Source organism: Fulmarus glacialis, unplaced genomic scaffold (genome assembly GCF_000690835.1).
Source record: "Fulmarus glacialis isolate BGI_N327 unplaced genomic scaffold, ASM69083v1 scaffold3834, whole genome shotgun sequence".
Taxonomy (NCBI): Eukaryota; Metazoa; Chordata; class Aves; order Procellariiformes; family Procellariidae; genus Fulmarus; species Fulmarus glacialis.
Window position 1 is genome coordinate 21,140 of NW_009207314.1, and position 15,704 is coordinate 36,843.

General features: G+C 35.8%; 1 protein-coding gene across 1 annotated transcript in view; it reads right to left on the reverse strand.

The window, feature by feature from the left end:
- Positions 1 to 15,704, reverse strand: part of LOC104070574 (protein unc-13 homolog C-like) — a gene marked incomplete at its 3' end in the record, with an annotated part of 59,894 nt that overhangs the window by 19,075 nt on the left and 25,115 nt on the right. The window contains exons 4-5 of the mRNA XM_009576036.1: positions 2,874 to 2,952; positions 1,041 to 1,046 (exon numbers count right to left, since the gene is read on the reverse strand). Of these exons, the coding sequence (XP_009574331.1) occupies positions 1,041 to 1,046; positions 2,874 to 2,952 (85 nt within the window). The remainder of the gene's footprint in view (positions 1 to 1,040; positions 1,047 to 2,873; positions 2,953 to 15,704) is intronic.

Consider the following 15,704-nt stretch of genomic DNA (forward strand, 5'->3'; position numbering starts at 1 on the left):
CGATTACATCAGCAAGTGCACTCGAGCCTTTTCTCTGGCTCCACATTAAATAGAGGTTTGTTCAAGCTCTCTGTATTGTTATTCAAAAGGCTCACTCTATTGTTACTCCACTTGAATGATCACTTCTCCTTTCATTGTCTTTCCCTTCTACACAGAACATATTCTGCTAGAACTCTAATAATGACCCACAGTGAAACTCATGACTGCAGCAAAGAGAACAGTTCCTGTAGATGGATTTTGACTGCCTTATCTTCTCTAATGACTCAATCCAAAATAAGCAGGGAAAGAAGAGAGTCCCAGTGCACTAATGAAAAAACTTATCTCAGAGATTTAGGAGAAAGAGAACCAGTAAAGCTGCTGTTGAAAACTGGATTTTTCAAAATGTGAATTTATGGAAACAAATGGGAGTCAAAGATAAAATTTTAAGATATACATAATTTTGAAACCTTATATTGAGATACCATGCTGAAAGCATGAAAACTAATGCAGAGAAACTGGAAGTGCAAAGGGACTAGGAAAATAAGGAGGGACCTTTACAACTGCCAAAGTTGGTGGAAAAAGTATTTCCATGAGTCTTTAATTTAGTTATTAGAAAAAATTACACCATAGTACCTACGGCGTCTTTATTTGCTTTGGGAAATTCACCTTTTACAAGAGAGATCAAAGAATTTAGTTTATTGATACAAGAGGATTTAAAAGTAGGGAACACTTTGAACTTCTCTTTATCTAGGTATCTAAGGCTATTCAGTTCCACAGGGGAAGCATCATGATTGGGTCCTAAACAATCTGCTTGTATCGTTAGAAAGGATATTTGGAATACATAGATAACTTTTTAACATAAACTTTTTCTAATAATTTTGGCATATATAATGCACAGGACAAGACATTCACATAAGATACAACTTCACTCATGATTAAATTCTTAGTCATAAAATAGTTTTTCTATTTTCCAATAAAAGGTCAGCACAAAATGACATTCATGAAATCCCCAAGAGTTATTATGAACATTTTAGAACATTTATCAGTATAAAAGCACTTACCATAGCCTGAAAAATCCAGCCGAGATAAGAAAGAAATTATAAAGAATATTAATAATTTGTCAGATTTATTGCAACAAAAATAAAGATATCAAATGATACCTATTTCAGTCAGTATCAAAAGAGTCTAGCACTCATTTCTAGCAATATTATTTCTATATTTCTGAAACCATCATATAAGTAAACATAAAAAAGATCATTTACAATGTATCAGATCTTACAAGGACTTGAGAATTAAGTTACTGATTTAAATGAGGTATTTTGGAATCAACATATAAGCTCAAAGCTCACAAGAGGTTGCTTAAAATGCACATATCTTCAAATACAAATAATTTTTCAAAGATTAAGATGACCTACTTTAAGTCTGAAATAAGTTCCTCTTAAGTTGGTAAAATTGTTTTAGGTTTACAGCTGCAGAACTGAACTGTAATATAATTTACTATTTTAAAGAAGTATATAGTTAAGGAACATATAGTTAAGAGCTATACTGTAAGTTCATAATGATTAAATTCCAGAATAAATTTGAGTTTTAAAACTCTGTAACTTCCGCTTATTAAAGGCAGAATTCCTTCAAGAGTTATGCTTCAATGATTGGACAGCAAAGTAACAATCATTACATAGTAATCATTGACACATTAGAATAATAAAATGAAAGTTTTATTCCACCACTCAAAACATGAATTTTCTTTTTTGTTTCACTTTGATAATTATTATGTTTTTCAAAGTGAATAGTTAATATAAGATTCTGATGTCTTAACTCGTTCTGAGCAATACCTTCTGTAAACAGTTCCAACAATTAAGAATAAAGCAAAGTGCTATTTAATATGCATAAAATTATCATAATGTGGCTGTAAATTATACTCATGTGTAATACAACTTACAGTGGAGTGGCTACTGTCAAAAAGATGGTTTCAATGAATGCAGGCTCTACTATGTCATAAATTGCAACTTTTCATTGATTTCAGAAGCAATTCTACTCTAAAATGGTTGCTGTGCTTTCTCTTCGTGACCCTTCAGATAGTATAGTATATCACTGTAGAATAACTGAACAGAGTAGCTGAGAACACATTGAGCAATAATTTGGCAAAGACTGATCTTTTAAAGAGAACTATAGTCATAATTTACTTTGGCTGACTCCCTTTCTTTACAAGGAGAAATTGGTTTGGGGGCTCACCACCACCAGAGACTGAATATGTATTTTATTGAATTATGAATTCTACACTTCAGGAAAAGAAAAAGAGAAATGTGAATGGCACTTAAAATTCTTCAGAGCAGAGAGATTCTACTTAATCTTGTTTAGACTGGAAGTCAGAATAAATCTCAAAGGAACTGCCATTCTTTTCACCTTTCTGAAATTTATTTGCCTAGATTATTATTGTCTAAAATGACTGCTAAAATAATATAACTCATCTCACACCAGAAGTATGCATAAATCTTTAAAACATTCATACTGAAACAGGGTTGCTTTTTAAAAGGAACTTTCTTCATCTTTCAGTATCATAATAAATCAAGTTGATCGGTATCCCGAGCACTCAATAACAGCTGTCTTTGTAAGCTAATTCAACATGAAATTGAGTAGTTTATTATTGTACGAAATGTACATTACTTGCTTCCACAAGTTATATCTAAATATTCAATGAGATATTCAGACTTATCTAGTACATTATAACAACTGCATCATTGACTTTTACTGGCCTCAATCTATTCCCTCAATTTACCTTTTTTTCCCATAAAACAATTGTTGAACTATCATTCACATGCACAATAGTAATTACAAGAAAGATCTAGACAACTGACAAATGAATCAACAGTTTCACGGCATCAGGAGTTACTTACCACATCTCGAACAATGGGAAAAGATTTCTTTCTACGCAGGTCTGGCATGCTATCAATTCCATATAGCCCCCGGCCAGAGCTGTAGGAGACAAAAAGGCAAAGAAGAACTTACAGTTTGCATCCTTAAGAACTGCTTATAATATCTGTATTTACAGTTAAAATAAAAATTAGCAGTTATCAGCAAAAGAAGATAAGTGTTCTAATTCTTATGAAAAATTAATAAGAGTGTTCATGGTGTGGCTGACTTTTTCTTCTGGCATTCAGACAAAGCAAAGAGTAGCTGAAAGGTTGCTTAAGACCTCCCAAAACTTTTTACCATGGATTTAGAAGTTATAACAGTAGCTTTCCATCAAAAGGACTTGTATATTTGCTAGTTGAAATGGAGCCCAACATTATATCATTGCTGTCATAAATTTGATACAAAGAGTAAAATATCTAACTAAATACATAATCACTTCTTCTCATATGAGTCCACGTGAATGTGGAAAGCAGAACTTGTCACATTTTAAGATAATTCTATGGTGATCATCATTATTTTCCCTTGCCTGGTTTAAGCTTTTTCATTAAACACACATTTAAACCCCGTATTAGATACCACATACAACTTGGAAAAAACAGTAAAGAACAAGTTGGAGCCACTTCAAAGAATAAAAGGCTGACACACCAATAGGATTTAAAAGAATACATACTGATCCAGTAACACTATGCCTCATTCTCCCTGACTCTTCAGAATAGGTAATACAGGTGGTATCCTCTTGCTTTTTTTTTTTTCCTCACAGTGGATGTTTTAAGACTGCTATATACCTTGTCAGATCTAATTCAGAGATACTTTGAGATTCTCAGAGAAGCTGGGATACCATATTTTTCAAGACCAAACATTTTCCCCTCCATGCTCATTACACTGATATACACAAGATTCAACCCCAAAACTGATGGGTTTAACTTTTAAAAAGTTAAAGAGTCAATAATCTTTTTCCACAAATTCAAATAGGACTGAGATTAAATTCTAAAAGCCCCATGCCCAGCTCTCCCAACACCATCAACCATTTAGGCTTCAAAGAGCTTTCCTCTATCTTAATGACTTAGTATTAGTTTTCATATGGTGCCAAAGTTAGATGATGAAAATGCAATGTTTTTTTTTCCCAAATAAATTATTACTATTCAAGTTTTTCCATAAATTATATCCCCTTTCCCATCAGTTTAAAAAAAAAAAAAAAAATCACATTTCACTATCATATCACAAAGCAACAACTAGTTTCACATAGCAGGTAGGGGTAAAGCTGGTAGGAGAGTAAATTTTATTTCCTAGTAGGAGAACTTCTGAGCTCCTCAAGCATTGATGTTCTTCAGGGAAATCCTGTTTGACAATCAATTTTCACCCTTTCTCTTGCAAAGAAAATGATAGATATATTTTACACTCATAACATGGTTCAGAAATGAAGTGATGCTTTCATCCTTAAGTTGTATATTGTTGTTAAAAGAAGCAGACATTTGGTGTTGGATTAAATTGCTTGGTCCTGAGAGATGCCATACCTCCTCAAACCCCTTCCTTCAAAATGGCACTCAGTATTTTGCATAAAGTCTCTTGGCACTTGAGTCACAAGATGACACTTGGAATAAAGTGAAGAATAAGGGTATAAATTGATTCAAAATATTGCTTTCTTAAGAGACTACAGATCTTTAGAAGTTGAGTAAGGTGAAAATGCATTTGGGTGTTCTTTGTGATGCCTTCAAGTTATGAGGCGCTTCATTGTTAATAGATAAGCTCTTGCAGGAAGTTTCTTAAGTTGTATGTCATTAATTGGCATTATTCTTATGGGGTGTATTGTGGGTAATACTCTGAATACAGGTAATAATTTCCTATTATAGCGGTTTAACTAAAGTTGTTTTAAGGGATGTGAGTTGCTATTAAGGTACTAGTTTCCAAAGCAAAATCTTGAAATAAACATGACCTTTATAGACTCCCCAGAACGTGTATCCCATTTAGCTGAAGGACAAGGCCTAAGTTCTACTTTATTGTATGATCACCTATTGGTTCATAGACAAGTTCTTATTCTGCAAAAGTAATTATGGAGACTTACTTGCATTTTCATTTTGATCCATATTGACCAAACCTAATTAAAGATATAAAAACAGTATATAGGAAGAATCCATTCCTTGTTCTAGGTTCTGAACCCCCTCTCCCCCCGGTGTACAAAGGGGATTATTTCCAAGATTTTGAAAATGAAAGCTTAACCTGCAGTCTCTAAAAGAGAGAGATCAATAAATTCCTCAATACTAATAAATATGTGACAACAGTATTAGGTATTCTTCTTGTTGAAAATCCTTTAACTAGAAAAGAATTCAGAATGTTCTTTCATAATGATCCTGCTCTAAATTGTTGATATTATTGCTAACACTTCTGTACAGGAACTTAGTTTTGACATTAAAGTAGTCACGGTCATTAAAAAAATGTAAGTAGTTGACTAACAAAGGAGCTAAGTTTGAAATTACTTTTTTTAATCATCTTTCGGTGATAGAAGGTCATGGTATTGTTTACCAGTGCACTAAGGAATGGAGGACTACAAGGTGCCTTCATATCAATGGCCTTGCAGTGGATTAAAAATTTCTGAGCTATTCACTGCATTGGATAAAAGATATGTTAACAGCCGTGACTGACCCAGTAAGGATTTCCCGTACAGCATAGAGACCTGTTGGTCCAAAGGGTATTTGCAGGCAAAAGGACAAAATAATGTATAAAAGATATAAACTTGTCACATAAGAATAATTAATTTTTCTAATTACTGCAAAGAATTTAAAAGCAATGGTACAAATATTCCTACCCTTTCTGGAACCGTCCAGTTTTGGTGAAATGACATTTCTTACCTTTTGTCCATTAGGACATTTTTCTCTATACTCAAATGAGAGCTCAGTGCATGTATAATACACTATGCCTGAAATATTGTAACTGCCTGTAGCGTGAACAAGCTGGCTAAGGCAGCAGCAAGAAGTTTAACAATTCTGCTTCACAGTCTTGAGTAGGGCTTGTATGGACCCATTTTCCTTGACTCTCTTTAGATATAGTACAGAATACAGTGATGTGTTAGGTTCACACACAAATACTTAATCAGATAAGCTGTCACCCTACACAATCAATTGGCTTCACTCCATCTCTGCCAGCGACTAGACAACAGAAAACTAATTATTCTAGAGTTTTACCAAGTCAGGACTCACTTGCTAGGGAACTGATTTTTTTTTTATTTATGTATTTGTAACTAAACTGGGAGCTGGTAAACTCATTAGTTCAAAATGTCAGCCAAAAACCAACAGGATATGAAGGGGACAAAAGCATAAATTCATTTTCAGTGCAAGCAGAATGCAGTTCTGGTGCAATTTTCCAGAGAGAACTGGATCTGCCTTATACTGACTTTCAGTGTCACATAACATTTTAAGATAATTTGGATTGCACCTGTCTGTGCTTTAGTTATCAAGAAAATTCTTTGTAGAGATTCCCAAATATTTGGGCTGTCAATAATTTCTGAAAAAACTTAAAATAAGTCAGATGAATAGCTTTAAAACATTACAATAAATCATTTCCACTTAGTCACAGCAGCAACAATAATACCCTGTTTAGTCTGATCCTGCTAGTGTTCATCAGGCCCACACTGTTCATTCAAGTTAAATTATTCTTTCTTCTTTATTGTACTCGGCCCTGGTGAGGCCGCACCTCGAATACTGTGTTCAGTTTTGGGCCCCTGAGGACACTGAGGTGCTGGAGCGTGTCCAGAGAAGAGGCAACGAAGCTGGTGAAGGGTCTAGAGAACAAGTCTTATGAGGAGCGGCTGAGGGAACTGGGGCTGTTTAGCCCGGAGAGGAGGAGGCTGAGGGGAGACCTCATCGCGCTCTACAGCGACCTGAAAGGAGGTTGTAGCGAGGTGGGGGTTGGTCTCTTCTCCCAAGTAACCAGCGATAGGACGAGAGGAAATGGCCTCAAGTTGCACCAAGGGAGGTTTAGACTGGACATTAGGAAAAACTTCTTTACTGAAAGAGTGGTCAGGCCTTGGAACAGGCTGCCCAGGGAAGTGGTGGAGTCACCATCCCTGGAAGTATTTAAAAGACGTGTAGATGAGGTGCTTAGGGACATGGTTTAGTGGGCATGGTGGTGGTGGGTTGACGGTTGGACTTGATGATCTTAGAGGTCTTTTCCAACCTTAATGTTTCTACGATTCTATGATTCTATTGGATACAAACATAGGACTTGAAAGCTATAATGAAAACACTCAAAATGAACTCTGATGAAAACAATAATATCTTCCCATAAAATCTGATTTTTTTTCTAGACTGGCAGTTCAGTGTAGCAATTCAGATGCAACTCCCAATAGTAAAATAGGTAATAATTTCTGTTCTGTAACTGGTTAGTAGCCTGTATGGTGAAGAACATGACAGGTGATCTATATGTATGCACATATGTATATACACATGTACCATTTTTTTGCAGATGAGGACTTGATCAACTATGTTTTCTGTTCAGCCCATATAAGCAGACAGTTCCTCTACTAAACTATTCAAAACTCTATTTGGAAATTGCGATTCTTAGTGTGGTACCCTTTGCTGTATACTTGATATATTTAACTGTCAAAAAACTTCCAACCTTTCCCCCCCCCTCCAACCTTTTTCTCCCCAATTCAGTCCTCAGTTTTAGAGGACTGAATTACAAATTGAGAGTTGTGGCACTGTACGTATTCACTAGTGGTTCTCAGAAAATTACAGTTTAAGTTATAGTAACATTAAAAATATTTAACAATTGTGATTTTATGAAAGGCATCAATCTTATGACACAATACCTGTATTAGATGAAAATAAATCATTGCAAAAAATGTTGGTATTTTTGTCATTAAAAAATGAAACATCTCACTATTTAATATAAAGAGGTTTTTACTTTTTATTCTTTTTTTCATTCCTAGGCATTAAGAATTTGGAAAGAATCACAGCCACTCTTTAAGGTCTGTATAAGTGAGTTCATTTCCAGATGAAAATAATGACGAAAATGAAGAGGTGAGGTTTCACTGTTGTTTTTTAAATCACTCAGTATTGAACATACATTTTAGGTTACTGTGACACTTCATTTTCTTGAAGTTCTTAGGATTACATAATATTTCAGATTAGAGGAGTCTCTTTTATAGCATAATTAAACTTATATAGTTAAATGTGATAAATAAAACACCTAAACAGCTTTAATAACTTATAATGCTGGTCTGATCTCATGAAAGTTGAGATGAATTTTTTGAAGATTGAACTAGGGGATGAGGAATGGATGAAGAAATGTATCATTGATGCATATTATAATCAGAAAATGTAGCCAGTGGCTTTTGTAAAAACATAAAAATGGAACCATGCAAGTTAATGAAAATAATTATGAGACAGCCACACTGTCTGAAGACCCACAAATCCACACTTGGGTAGCAACACATAATTTTTGCTGGAGTGGAAAACTGAAATTGGAGATCTAAATTTATATATGAATACTGGGAGAAAATACCAGCATTATAAAAGTAGTTATAGGACTGGATTTACAGTTTTTCCTGGTCCTCGGTATATTAAAATGCCACCAAAGAAATACCTAGCACTTTCTCTGAAAATGAAAGTTGGATTAGAAGAGTCTTAATATGAGCTAAAAAAAAAATATATTAAGAAATTAAAAAAAAAAAAAGTGCCAAATCCCTCCACAGAAGAAAACCTGTTATCCTGGCCAGTTCAAGAAGCTGTCAGAAAATTTCGGGGTAGACTAGGCTATACTAAAGGACTATATCCACTCAAATTTTGACAGATTGTGTGCTCAAATGAGTATGCATATTAATGTCATGAAAATTTTGAAATTACGTTTGTTAATCATATTTCTATAGTAAAGATATGAATGAATCACACATTAGGATATATTGACAAATGCTCAGATTCTGGCTGAGGCAGCAAAACAGACTTTGTGACTACAGCTTGGAGCTTCCCTCTGCTGCCTTCTGATCACAAATCTGTTGAATGCTTCATCGCCAGGTGTAAGCCAAAGTAGACGAACAGATACTTTAAATTGTTCTAACAGGCCTTTGGGGCCATCTCAGCTTTTTGAAAAAATAAAGTTGCTTGCAAAGAAGTTCTGACCTCATTTCTCTTTCCTGTCATGCTTCTTGTCACATTACAGGGAGATGATGCTAGCCAACTAAATGACTTTATGCTAGCCTCCGGCAATGAGGCCTCAAAGCGCTACCGTTGCAACATGTAAACTTTTTTCCTTTATTTTTTTCAATATTTTGAAAAAAACAAAACAAAAGCAAAAACCCACACAAAACCCCCCAAAACACTTAAATTATTTCCCAAGGCCCAAACTAAAAAAAGTTATTAAAAACCAAGCATCAGCGAAACAGCATTAAAACTACATTTGCTGATATTCTTGACCCTTACATCAGAGCAAATCAGTAGTAACTCTAATGACAGAGTATTCACAGTGCTGCAAAAATTGTCTAGAAGGAAAATCTGGTCTCAACATTCACAGGGAAGAGAAAAATCTGAACATCCTTCTCAAAATTAACGCTCCCTTTGCAGAACTGTTGCAATACCACAAAACCAAGGACTCATTTTGAATTCCCTCTGCTATCCTTGAAGTCTATGTAAATGGTTTCCTTAGTATCAACATGACCGTAATGAAAAGAGACCAACAAGGGAAAGAAAAAACCAATTTACATAAAGCTTGTGAGAATTTATAAGGTGAAGATAAGAAGTTCTACAAGGCAAATTCATTTGCAAAAGCAGGATGGAGACCTTCCTAGAACCAGATGAGGTAATAACATGCTACACTTAGTTTACCTTTGACAGTATGCATCTCTCTGGTTGTCATTATCATCGGATCATAGCTTTTAATCAAAATAAGAATATAAACCTCCCAGAGCAGAAAGAGATAAAATAGATTAAAAGCAATACTGAAACATCAGTGACATCTGTGCTGGTTTTGGCTGGGGGAGAGTTAATTTTCTTCACAGTAGCTGGTATGGGGCCGTGTTCTGGATTTGTGCTGGAAGCAGTGTTGATAACACAGGGATGTTTTAGTTCCTGCTGGCCAGTGCTGACACAGAACCAAGGCCTTTTCCAGAGTCGAGGCCTTTTCTGCCTCTCACCCCACCCCACCAGCGAGTGGGCTGAGGGTGCACAAGAAGCTGGGAGGGGACACGGCTGGGACAGCTGACCCCAACTGACCAAAGGGATGTTCCACACCATATGACGTCATGCTCAGCATATAAAGCTGGGGGAAGAAGGAGGAAGGGGGGGACGTTCGGAGTGATGGCATTTGTCTTCCCAAGTAACCGTTATGTGTGATGGAGCCCTGCTTTCCTGGAGATGGCCGAACACCTGCCTGCCAATGGGAAGGAGTGAATTAATTCCTTGTTTTGCTTTGCTTGTGCGCACGGCTTTTGCTTTACTTATTAAACTGTCTTTATCTCAACCCACGAGTTTTCTCACTTTTACCCTTCCAATTCTCTCCCCCATCCCACCGTAGGGGGAGTGAGCGAGCGGCTGTGTGGGGCTTAGTTGCCAGCTGGGGTTAAACGACAACAACACCCTAATGAAGGTGGTGAGACTTACAAAAAAACCCCCAAAACCTTAATTTCTCTTTTAAATCCAGATATTTATGTAGCTATGAACTTTCAGCATGCTGTATCATCATGGAATCATGGCCCAACAGCTTTACTACATTTCCACCTCTGATTAATTAATAATTTCTGCAGACATGATATCACATGGATTTAGAAATATATCCACATGAATACATAACTGACTGTTCCTAGCCTATACGTGTTTGAGTCTGGGTAGCATCCAAATTAAAACTTCTTCAATGGCAGTCAAAACAATTTATTTCTGCACCATATGCTGGATCAGGAAGTCTTTCATAAAACAGTTGAACATAAAACAAGGAGAGTTAAGTCAATACGAAAAGTGCAGAAAAGACTTGGAATCTGGGAGGCTGTGAGTTCCTTATGGGCATGGATGACAACTAGAGCACACTTCACCTGAGAGCTAAGAGGAAGGATGAAATGGAAGTAGTAGAGAAATCAGCAAAAGAGCAGATCTGAAACATGAGAAACAAGAACAAAAACTTGAAGAGGAGAACTTTAATTGGACTTGGTAGTAGCTAGTAAGCATGTGAAAAGAGTCTTGAACCTCTCAGAGCAAATCTAGACACATCATTCTTGACTTGTAAAATTTCAAACAGGGATTCTTGAAAAGCCAAGCAAGGAGCAAGCAGTTCTCCTAACTTCAAGGTATTGCTGAAGTTTGACAGATGTACAAGGACAGATAAGAGTCTAGTTCAAATCCATTTGTGTAATTTGGATGCTTTTTAAAAAAGTACAATCTTCAGGATTTTCATCTAATTCTTCTAAAGCATGAAGTCCAAATTGACACAATTTTTTACACAGAAAATTCCCAACTTGCCTGTTGGCCATACTAAAATTTTCAAAGGCATCCCCCTGTTTCTGTTTGTAGAGTTCCTTCTAGTTACAAGAGAAAAAAAATGGTTATCCCTTTCATATCTTAGTTGAGGGGTAAAGCACTTACCTAGAGTATAGGAGAGTTTACTTTAACCCTTAAGAGCATTACCACTTTCCAAGCACTATCCTAATTCTTATCCTATAAATTTAGGAGATAATCTGTTTCTCCCATACTTCCTTCTGATGCACCTGCACCATTCTGTAAGAAAGAGAAAGGGATTCATAGGCTGTTTATGCATTTCCTTTATATTTTCACATAAACAGTCTTTGGTGCGGGGTTTTGATATGAGAATTTTCTTTTCAAGAACATAAAGATCAAAGTAGACCCAAATTGCAACCTCCAGACACATCTACAAATCTCAGCAAAAGCATGATAGAAATAAAATAACATTTCTAAGGTTGTGAAAAGTAAATGTACAGAGACTAAGAGATAAACTCAGAAACTCTGATTCTCAGGGCTCTTTCTTACTCAGGAGCAGTTCCATCAGCAGTGAATAAAACTCATCACATGTATAAGACATTCTTATGCCACAAAGAGCTACTTCTGACAAGCAATGTCTGTAAAATCACTTCCATCTATTATTCTGCTCTATAACACAAAATATGATTAAAATTGAGGTTCTTACTGGACTCCTTTTACTGATCACTAAGGAGTAGCATATAGCAAAGAAAAAAAAATCCAAATTCAAGAATGACTAATAGTCTTTTCCTTGAGAGAAAAACGTTATGTCTGAATTAAGAATGCTGATGCTGTTACCAAAGAAAGAAAAGGACAACATGGCTTTTGAGAGAACAGCAAGAATGACAGAATCAAGACAGATGAGTACATAATAGGAATACATTTTATTAAGACATTAGTGGTGTAATTTATGCTCAGTCAGTAATTTGCCATAACTCACACCTCTGTCTCTTTATATAACTTCATTTTCTACTCAATCTGTACTTCCTCCTGCAATCTTTTCACTACAATTTCAAGCTCAAGTTCAGCTTAGCAGAAGTGTCTAGATCCGATTTTTTCTCTGTGTGTCTGTACAAGTCACAAATATTTGCTTAAAAGTTATATACGGTCAAGAAGTGCCCATTTTGTTATTTAAAAAAAAGTATTACTAAAACTCATCCCAATTTGCATCTGCAAAATATTAAGGATTTTGGTTTTAAATGAGCTTCACCATCTCTTCTAACCATACTAGGGCAGTACCATAGCTACTATCAAGTAGTTTATATATTGTATCAGCTGGTTCTGCAACTTGTCTGCAACTTTTTTAATTGCTGAAGTATGGCAATGTCAGAGAGTTCTTACACACACGTACTTATTCACCTGAATACTTTTAAGAGATTAAAGAAACTAACCAGACTTCAGGGAAGAACTGCGATTTTGAAACTGCAGCTTATAAAGGAAACTATCTGCTTTCTTTTGTGCAATGAATCAATGACCAGATGAGCTCATATAACACAATAATACTTCCTGCCTCTTCTTTGCTGAACATTCAATCAGTCCATAGTAAAGATCACGGAAAAAATTTGAGACTCTAAGGACTTCTTATGCCTTTACTGGTTTCAGTTCCTACCATAGAAAAGATGATTGTTTGCTTCATAGCTATTACTTGTTACAGTGTATTTTAAACTTGATTATACTGGGAGTTTATACTAATTTCACTAAAGCATCTTGTTGGTCTTTAATTGCCATAACTGCAGCAAAATGCCAATGTAAACGAAGTCTAAGTTTTACTTACTTTATGTATTTAAGGCAGCTCTATCACAAATTGAAGAAAAGTACGTGACTTTTCCCTCAAACACACAGTTAATTGGGGCTAAGTCCCTCACTGAATCATTCTGAATGTTTTTTCTTTATTATTATCATCAAACGTAAGCATATTTTTCTTTATTATTATCATGAGTCATTTTAGTGAAGAATGTCTAGAAATCTCAGTATACAAACTGCTGGAAAGTGAGAGGTGATTTCCTTACTCATACCTTGTCAGATGAAGTACAAAATGCTTGATCAGGGAGTGGAAAAGCAGCCATGTAATCCACCAGCACACTGTGCTGAAAAAATTCATTTTGTTGTTTTAAAAAATTAAATTCCAGCTGAACTAGTCAAGAACTCTTATCTGGACTGAAAAAATGGGAGGAAAACCAAACATGAATACCATATAGAGGTATATTGGTGATTATACGTAGAAGCATTACCAAAAAGAAAGAAACAAACCCCAGACTTTTTACTCCTAGTCCGTAACTATCTTGAAATACGAATAACACATTAAAATCTTTGCTGAAACAAGAGAAGTTCCAAGATATGTCGACTGGGGGAAGTTTGAAGCCACGCTAAGACTAGTTACTGGCTAATATTTCAATTGCAAAAAACTAGGAATAAATTAGTATCTGAATGCACTCTGACACTTCAGTAATACTGATAGAATACATACTCTCTAGAGAAATAAGAACTGTGGAAAACCTGCTAGATGGGGTCTAGTGTCTAGAGTGTTTCTAGTTAGCTATGTTCTAAAAATTTCTTTATATGGTTTGCACTTGACATCCACAAGTTTAACAGTCATTCTAGGTTAGTATGCTTCAAAACCCACTTCCAATTGCCTTTTGATTATCAGCAGATATTTTAACAGATCAGCTTATAAATGATAGAGGAAGAAAGCACAAGGCAAGATGTTTCCAGTTGCTTTGATCATAAAGGGGTACCCTTTTCTGTAAGAATCTAGTGAAATTATAATAAATCCTGTTTTCTGCATGAGAAATTAATGTGTTCCTTATGGCAATAGTCAACTAGAATCCAAAGAATTATCTGAAGCAGTTGCTTTACCTGCAGGACATTGAGGCTTGTATTGTTTAGTAGTCAGTGTTCTGTATTTTGACATGAATGAACATGTTCTCGAATTATCTTTCTAGAAGAAAAACTATACTCGCCTCCTACTTCTTTACTAACTTTATGTGGACCCTGGAGCATCATTAATTGCTCTCCTTGTATTCCTCATGTGATTAAGCTTAGTTACAGGCAAAACAGTTCTCAACAAGAAAGAAAAAGAACAACAACAACAACAAAAAAAATCAACCATAAAAACAACTAACAAGCCCAAACATCCAACCCCCCACTAAAACCTCAAATCCACATTTTAATTTTTCTGAGGGAAAGAATATTTCTTTCCACAACTGCAGCACTGCTTTCATTTTTCAGAACCGTTCTCCAGCTATACTCCACTAAGGCTACATGAATTCTCACTTTATGAGGGACTTGTGAACCTTTTATAAAAATTTGAATTCTTCTGGGTCCAACAGCTGCCTCTTTGCATAATCTGGGATAAACTGCGAGTCTTCCTTTCTTCTTGAAGATTAAAGGGAAACAGGGAGATGAGCAGCTTTGGAAAAGGTTTGGCTGGAGCAGGTAGCGGTGGCCTTGCAGTGGTTTGAGATGTCAGGATTGTTTGAGAGGTGGGGTTCAAAGGAAGAGAATGACAACAGCAGCAAAGATCATATTTTTAAACTTGGGAGGAGCTAGTAGTATGAAAGATTGGAATGAAGGAGCTCGGAGCAGATACAAGCTGGTGTATCTATGTTTTGGGTTTGGTGGGAAGACAGAGGGAAAGTGCACAAGCAAGGTAATATGCTAAAGAAGGGCTACATCAGAAATTCTGATCGCTGCCATTTAGGCTGAAGACTGGTAGTCTGTGGATACAGGCACATATAGAAGGATAAAGGTAATAGCCACTGGACTCCCGCATATATTGAGGGGTAGAGGGGAAGCAATTGGGGGCGTCTGTAGGCAAGTTATTTCCATGTTACTCCTGGTAGTACAGCAGGTATAGCATTTTATATTCTTTTAAAAACATTTTCAAATGCTGTTAATTATTTTTTTCCCCAATATAAATAATTAGTTAGAAGCACTACATAAAGGAAAGAAATTACAGAACTAATGAAAACAAAAAATCATTTCAAGGATACAGACAAAACTAAAAGGTAACAGCACAAAAGGGGATTGGTGCACAATAAGGTGAACAATAACCAGTAGAGACATGGAAAGGCTGACCCACCAAACTCTCGTATCTCACAGACAAACAAACAGTAAATGTACACCTGCCTGGGAACATCCATTTCAGTTTTAAGTGGAGAGTAGGAGAATCCACTGGGAAATCCAGTGGGATAATACAGTTCCACTAATATATATGTGCACTAAAACCACACATTTCAATCTTAGTTTTGGACAACTGCATATTAAGTACTTTTTCTTGCATCTTTACTGAAACAGTGCTGACTTTGGGGATACGAACTAGAAATTCTCCTATGCACAAATTCTCCGAACAAGAAAAAA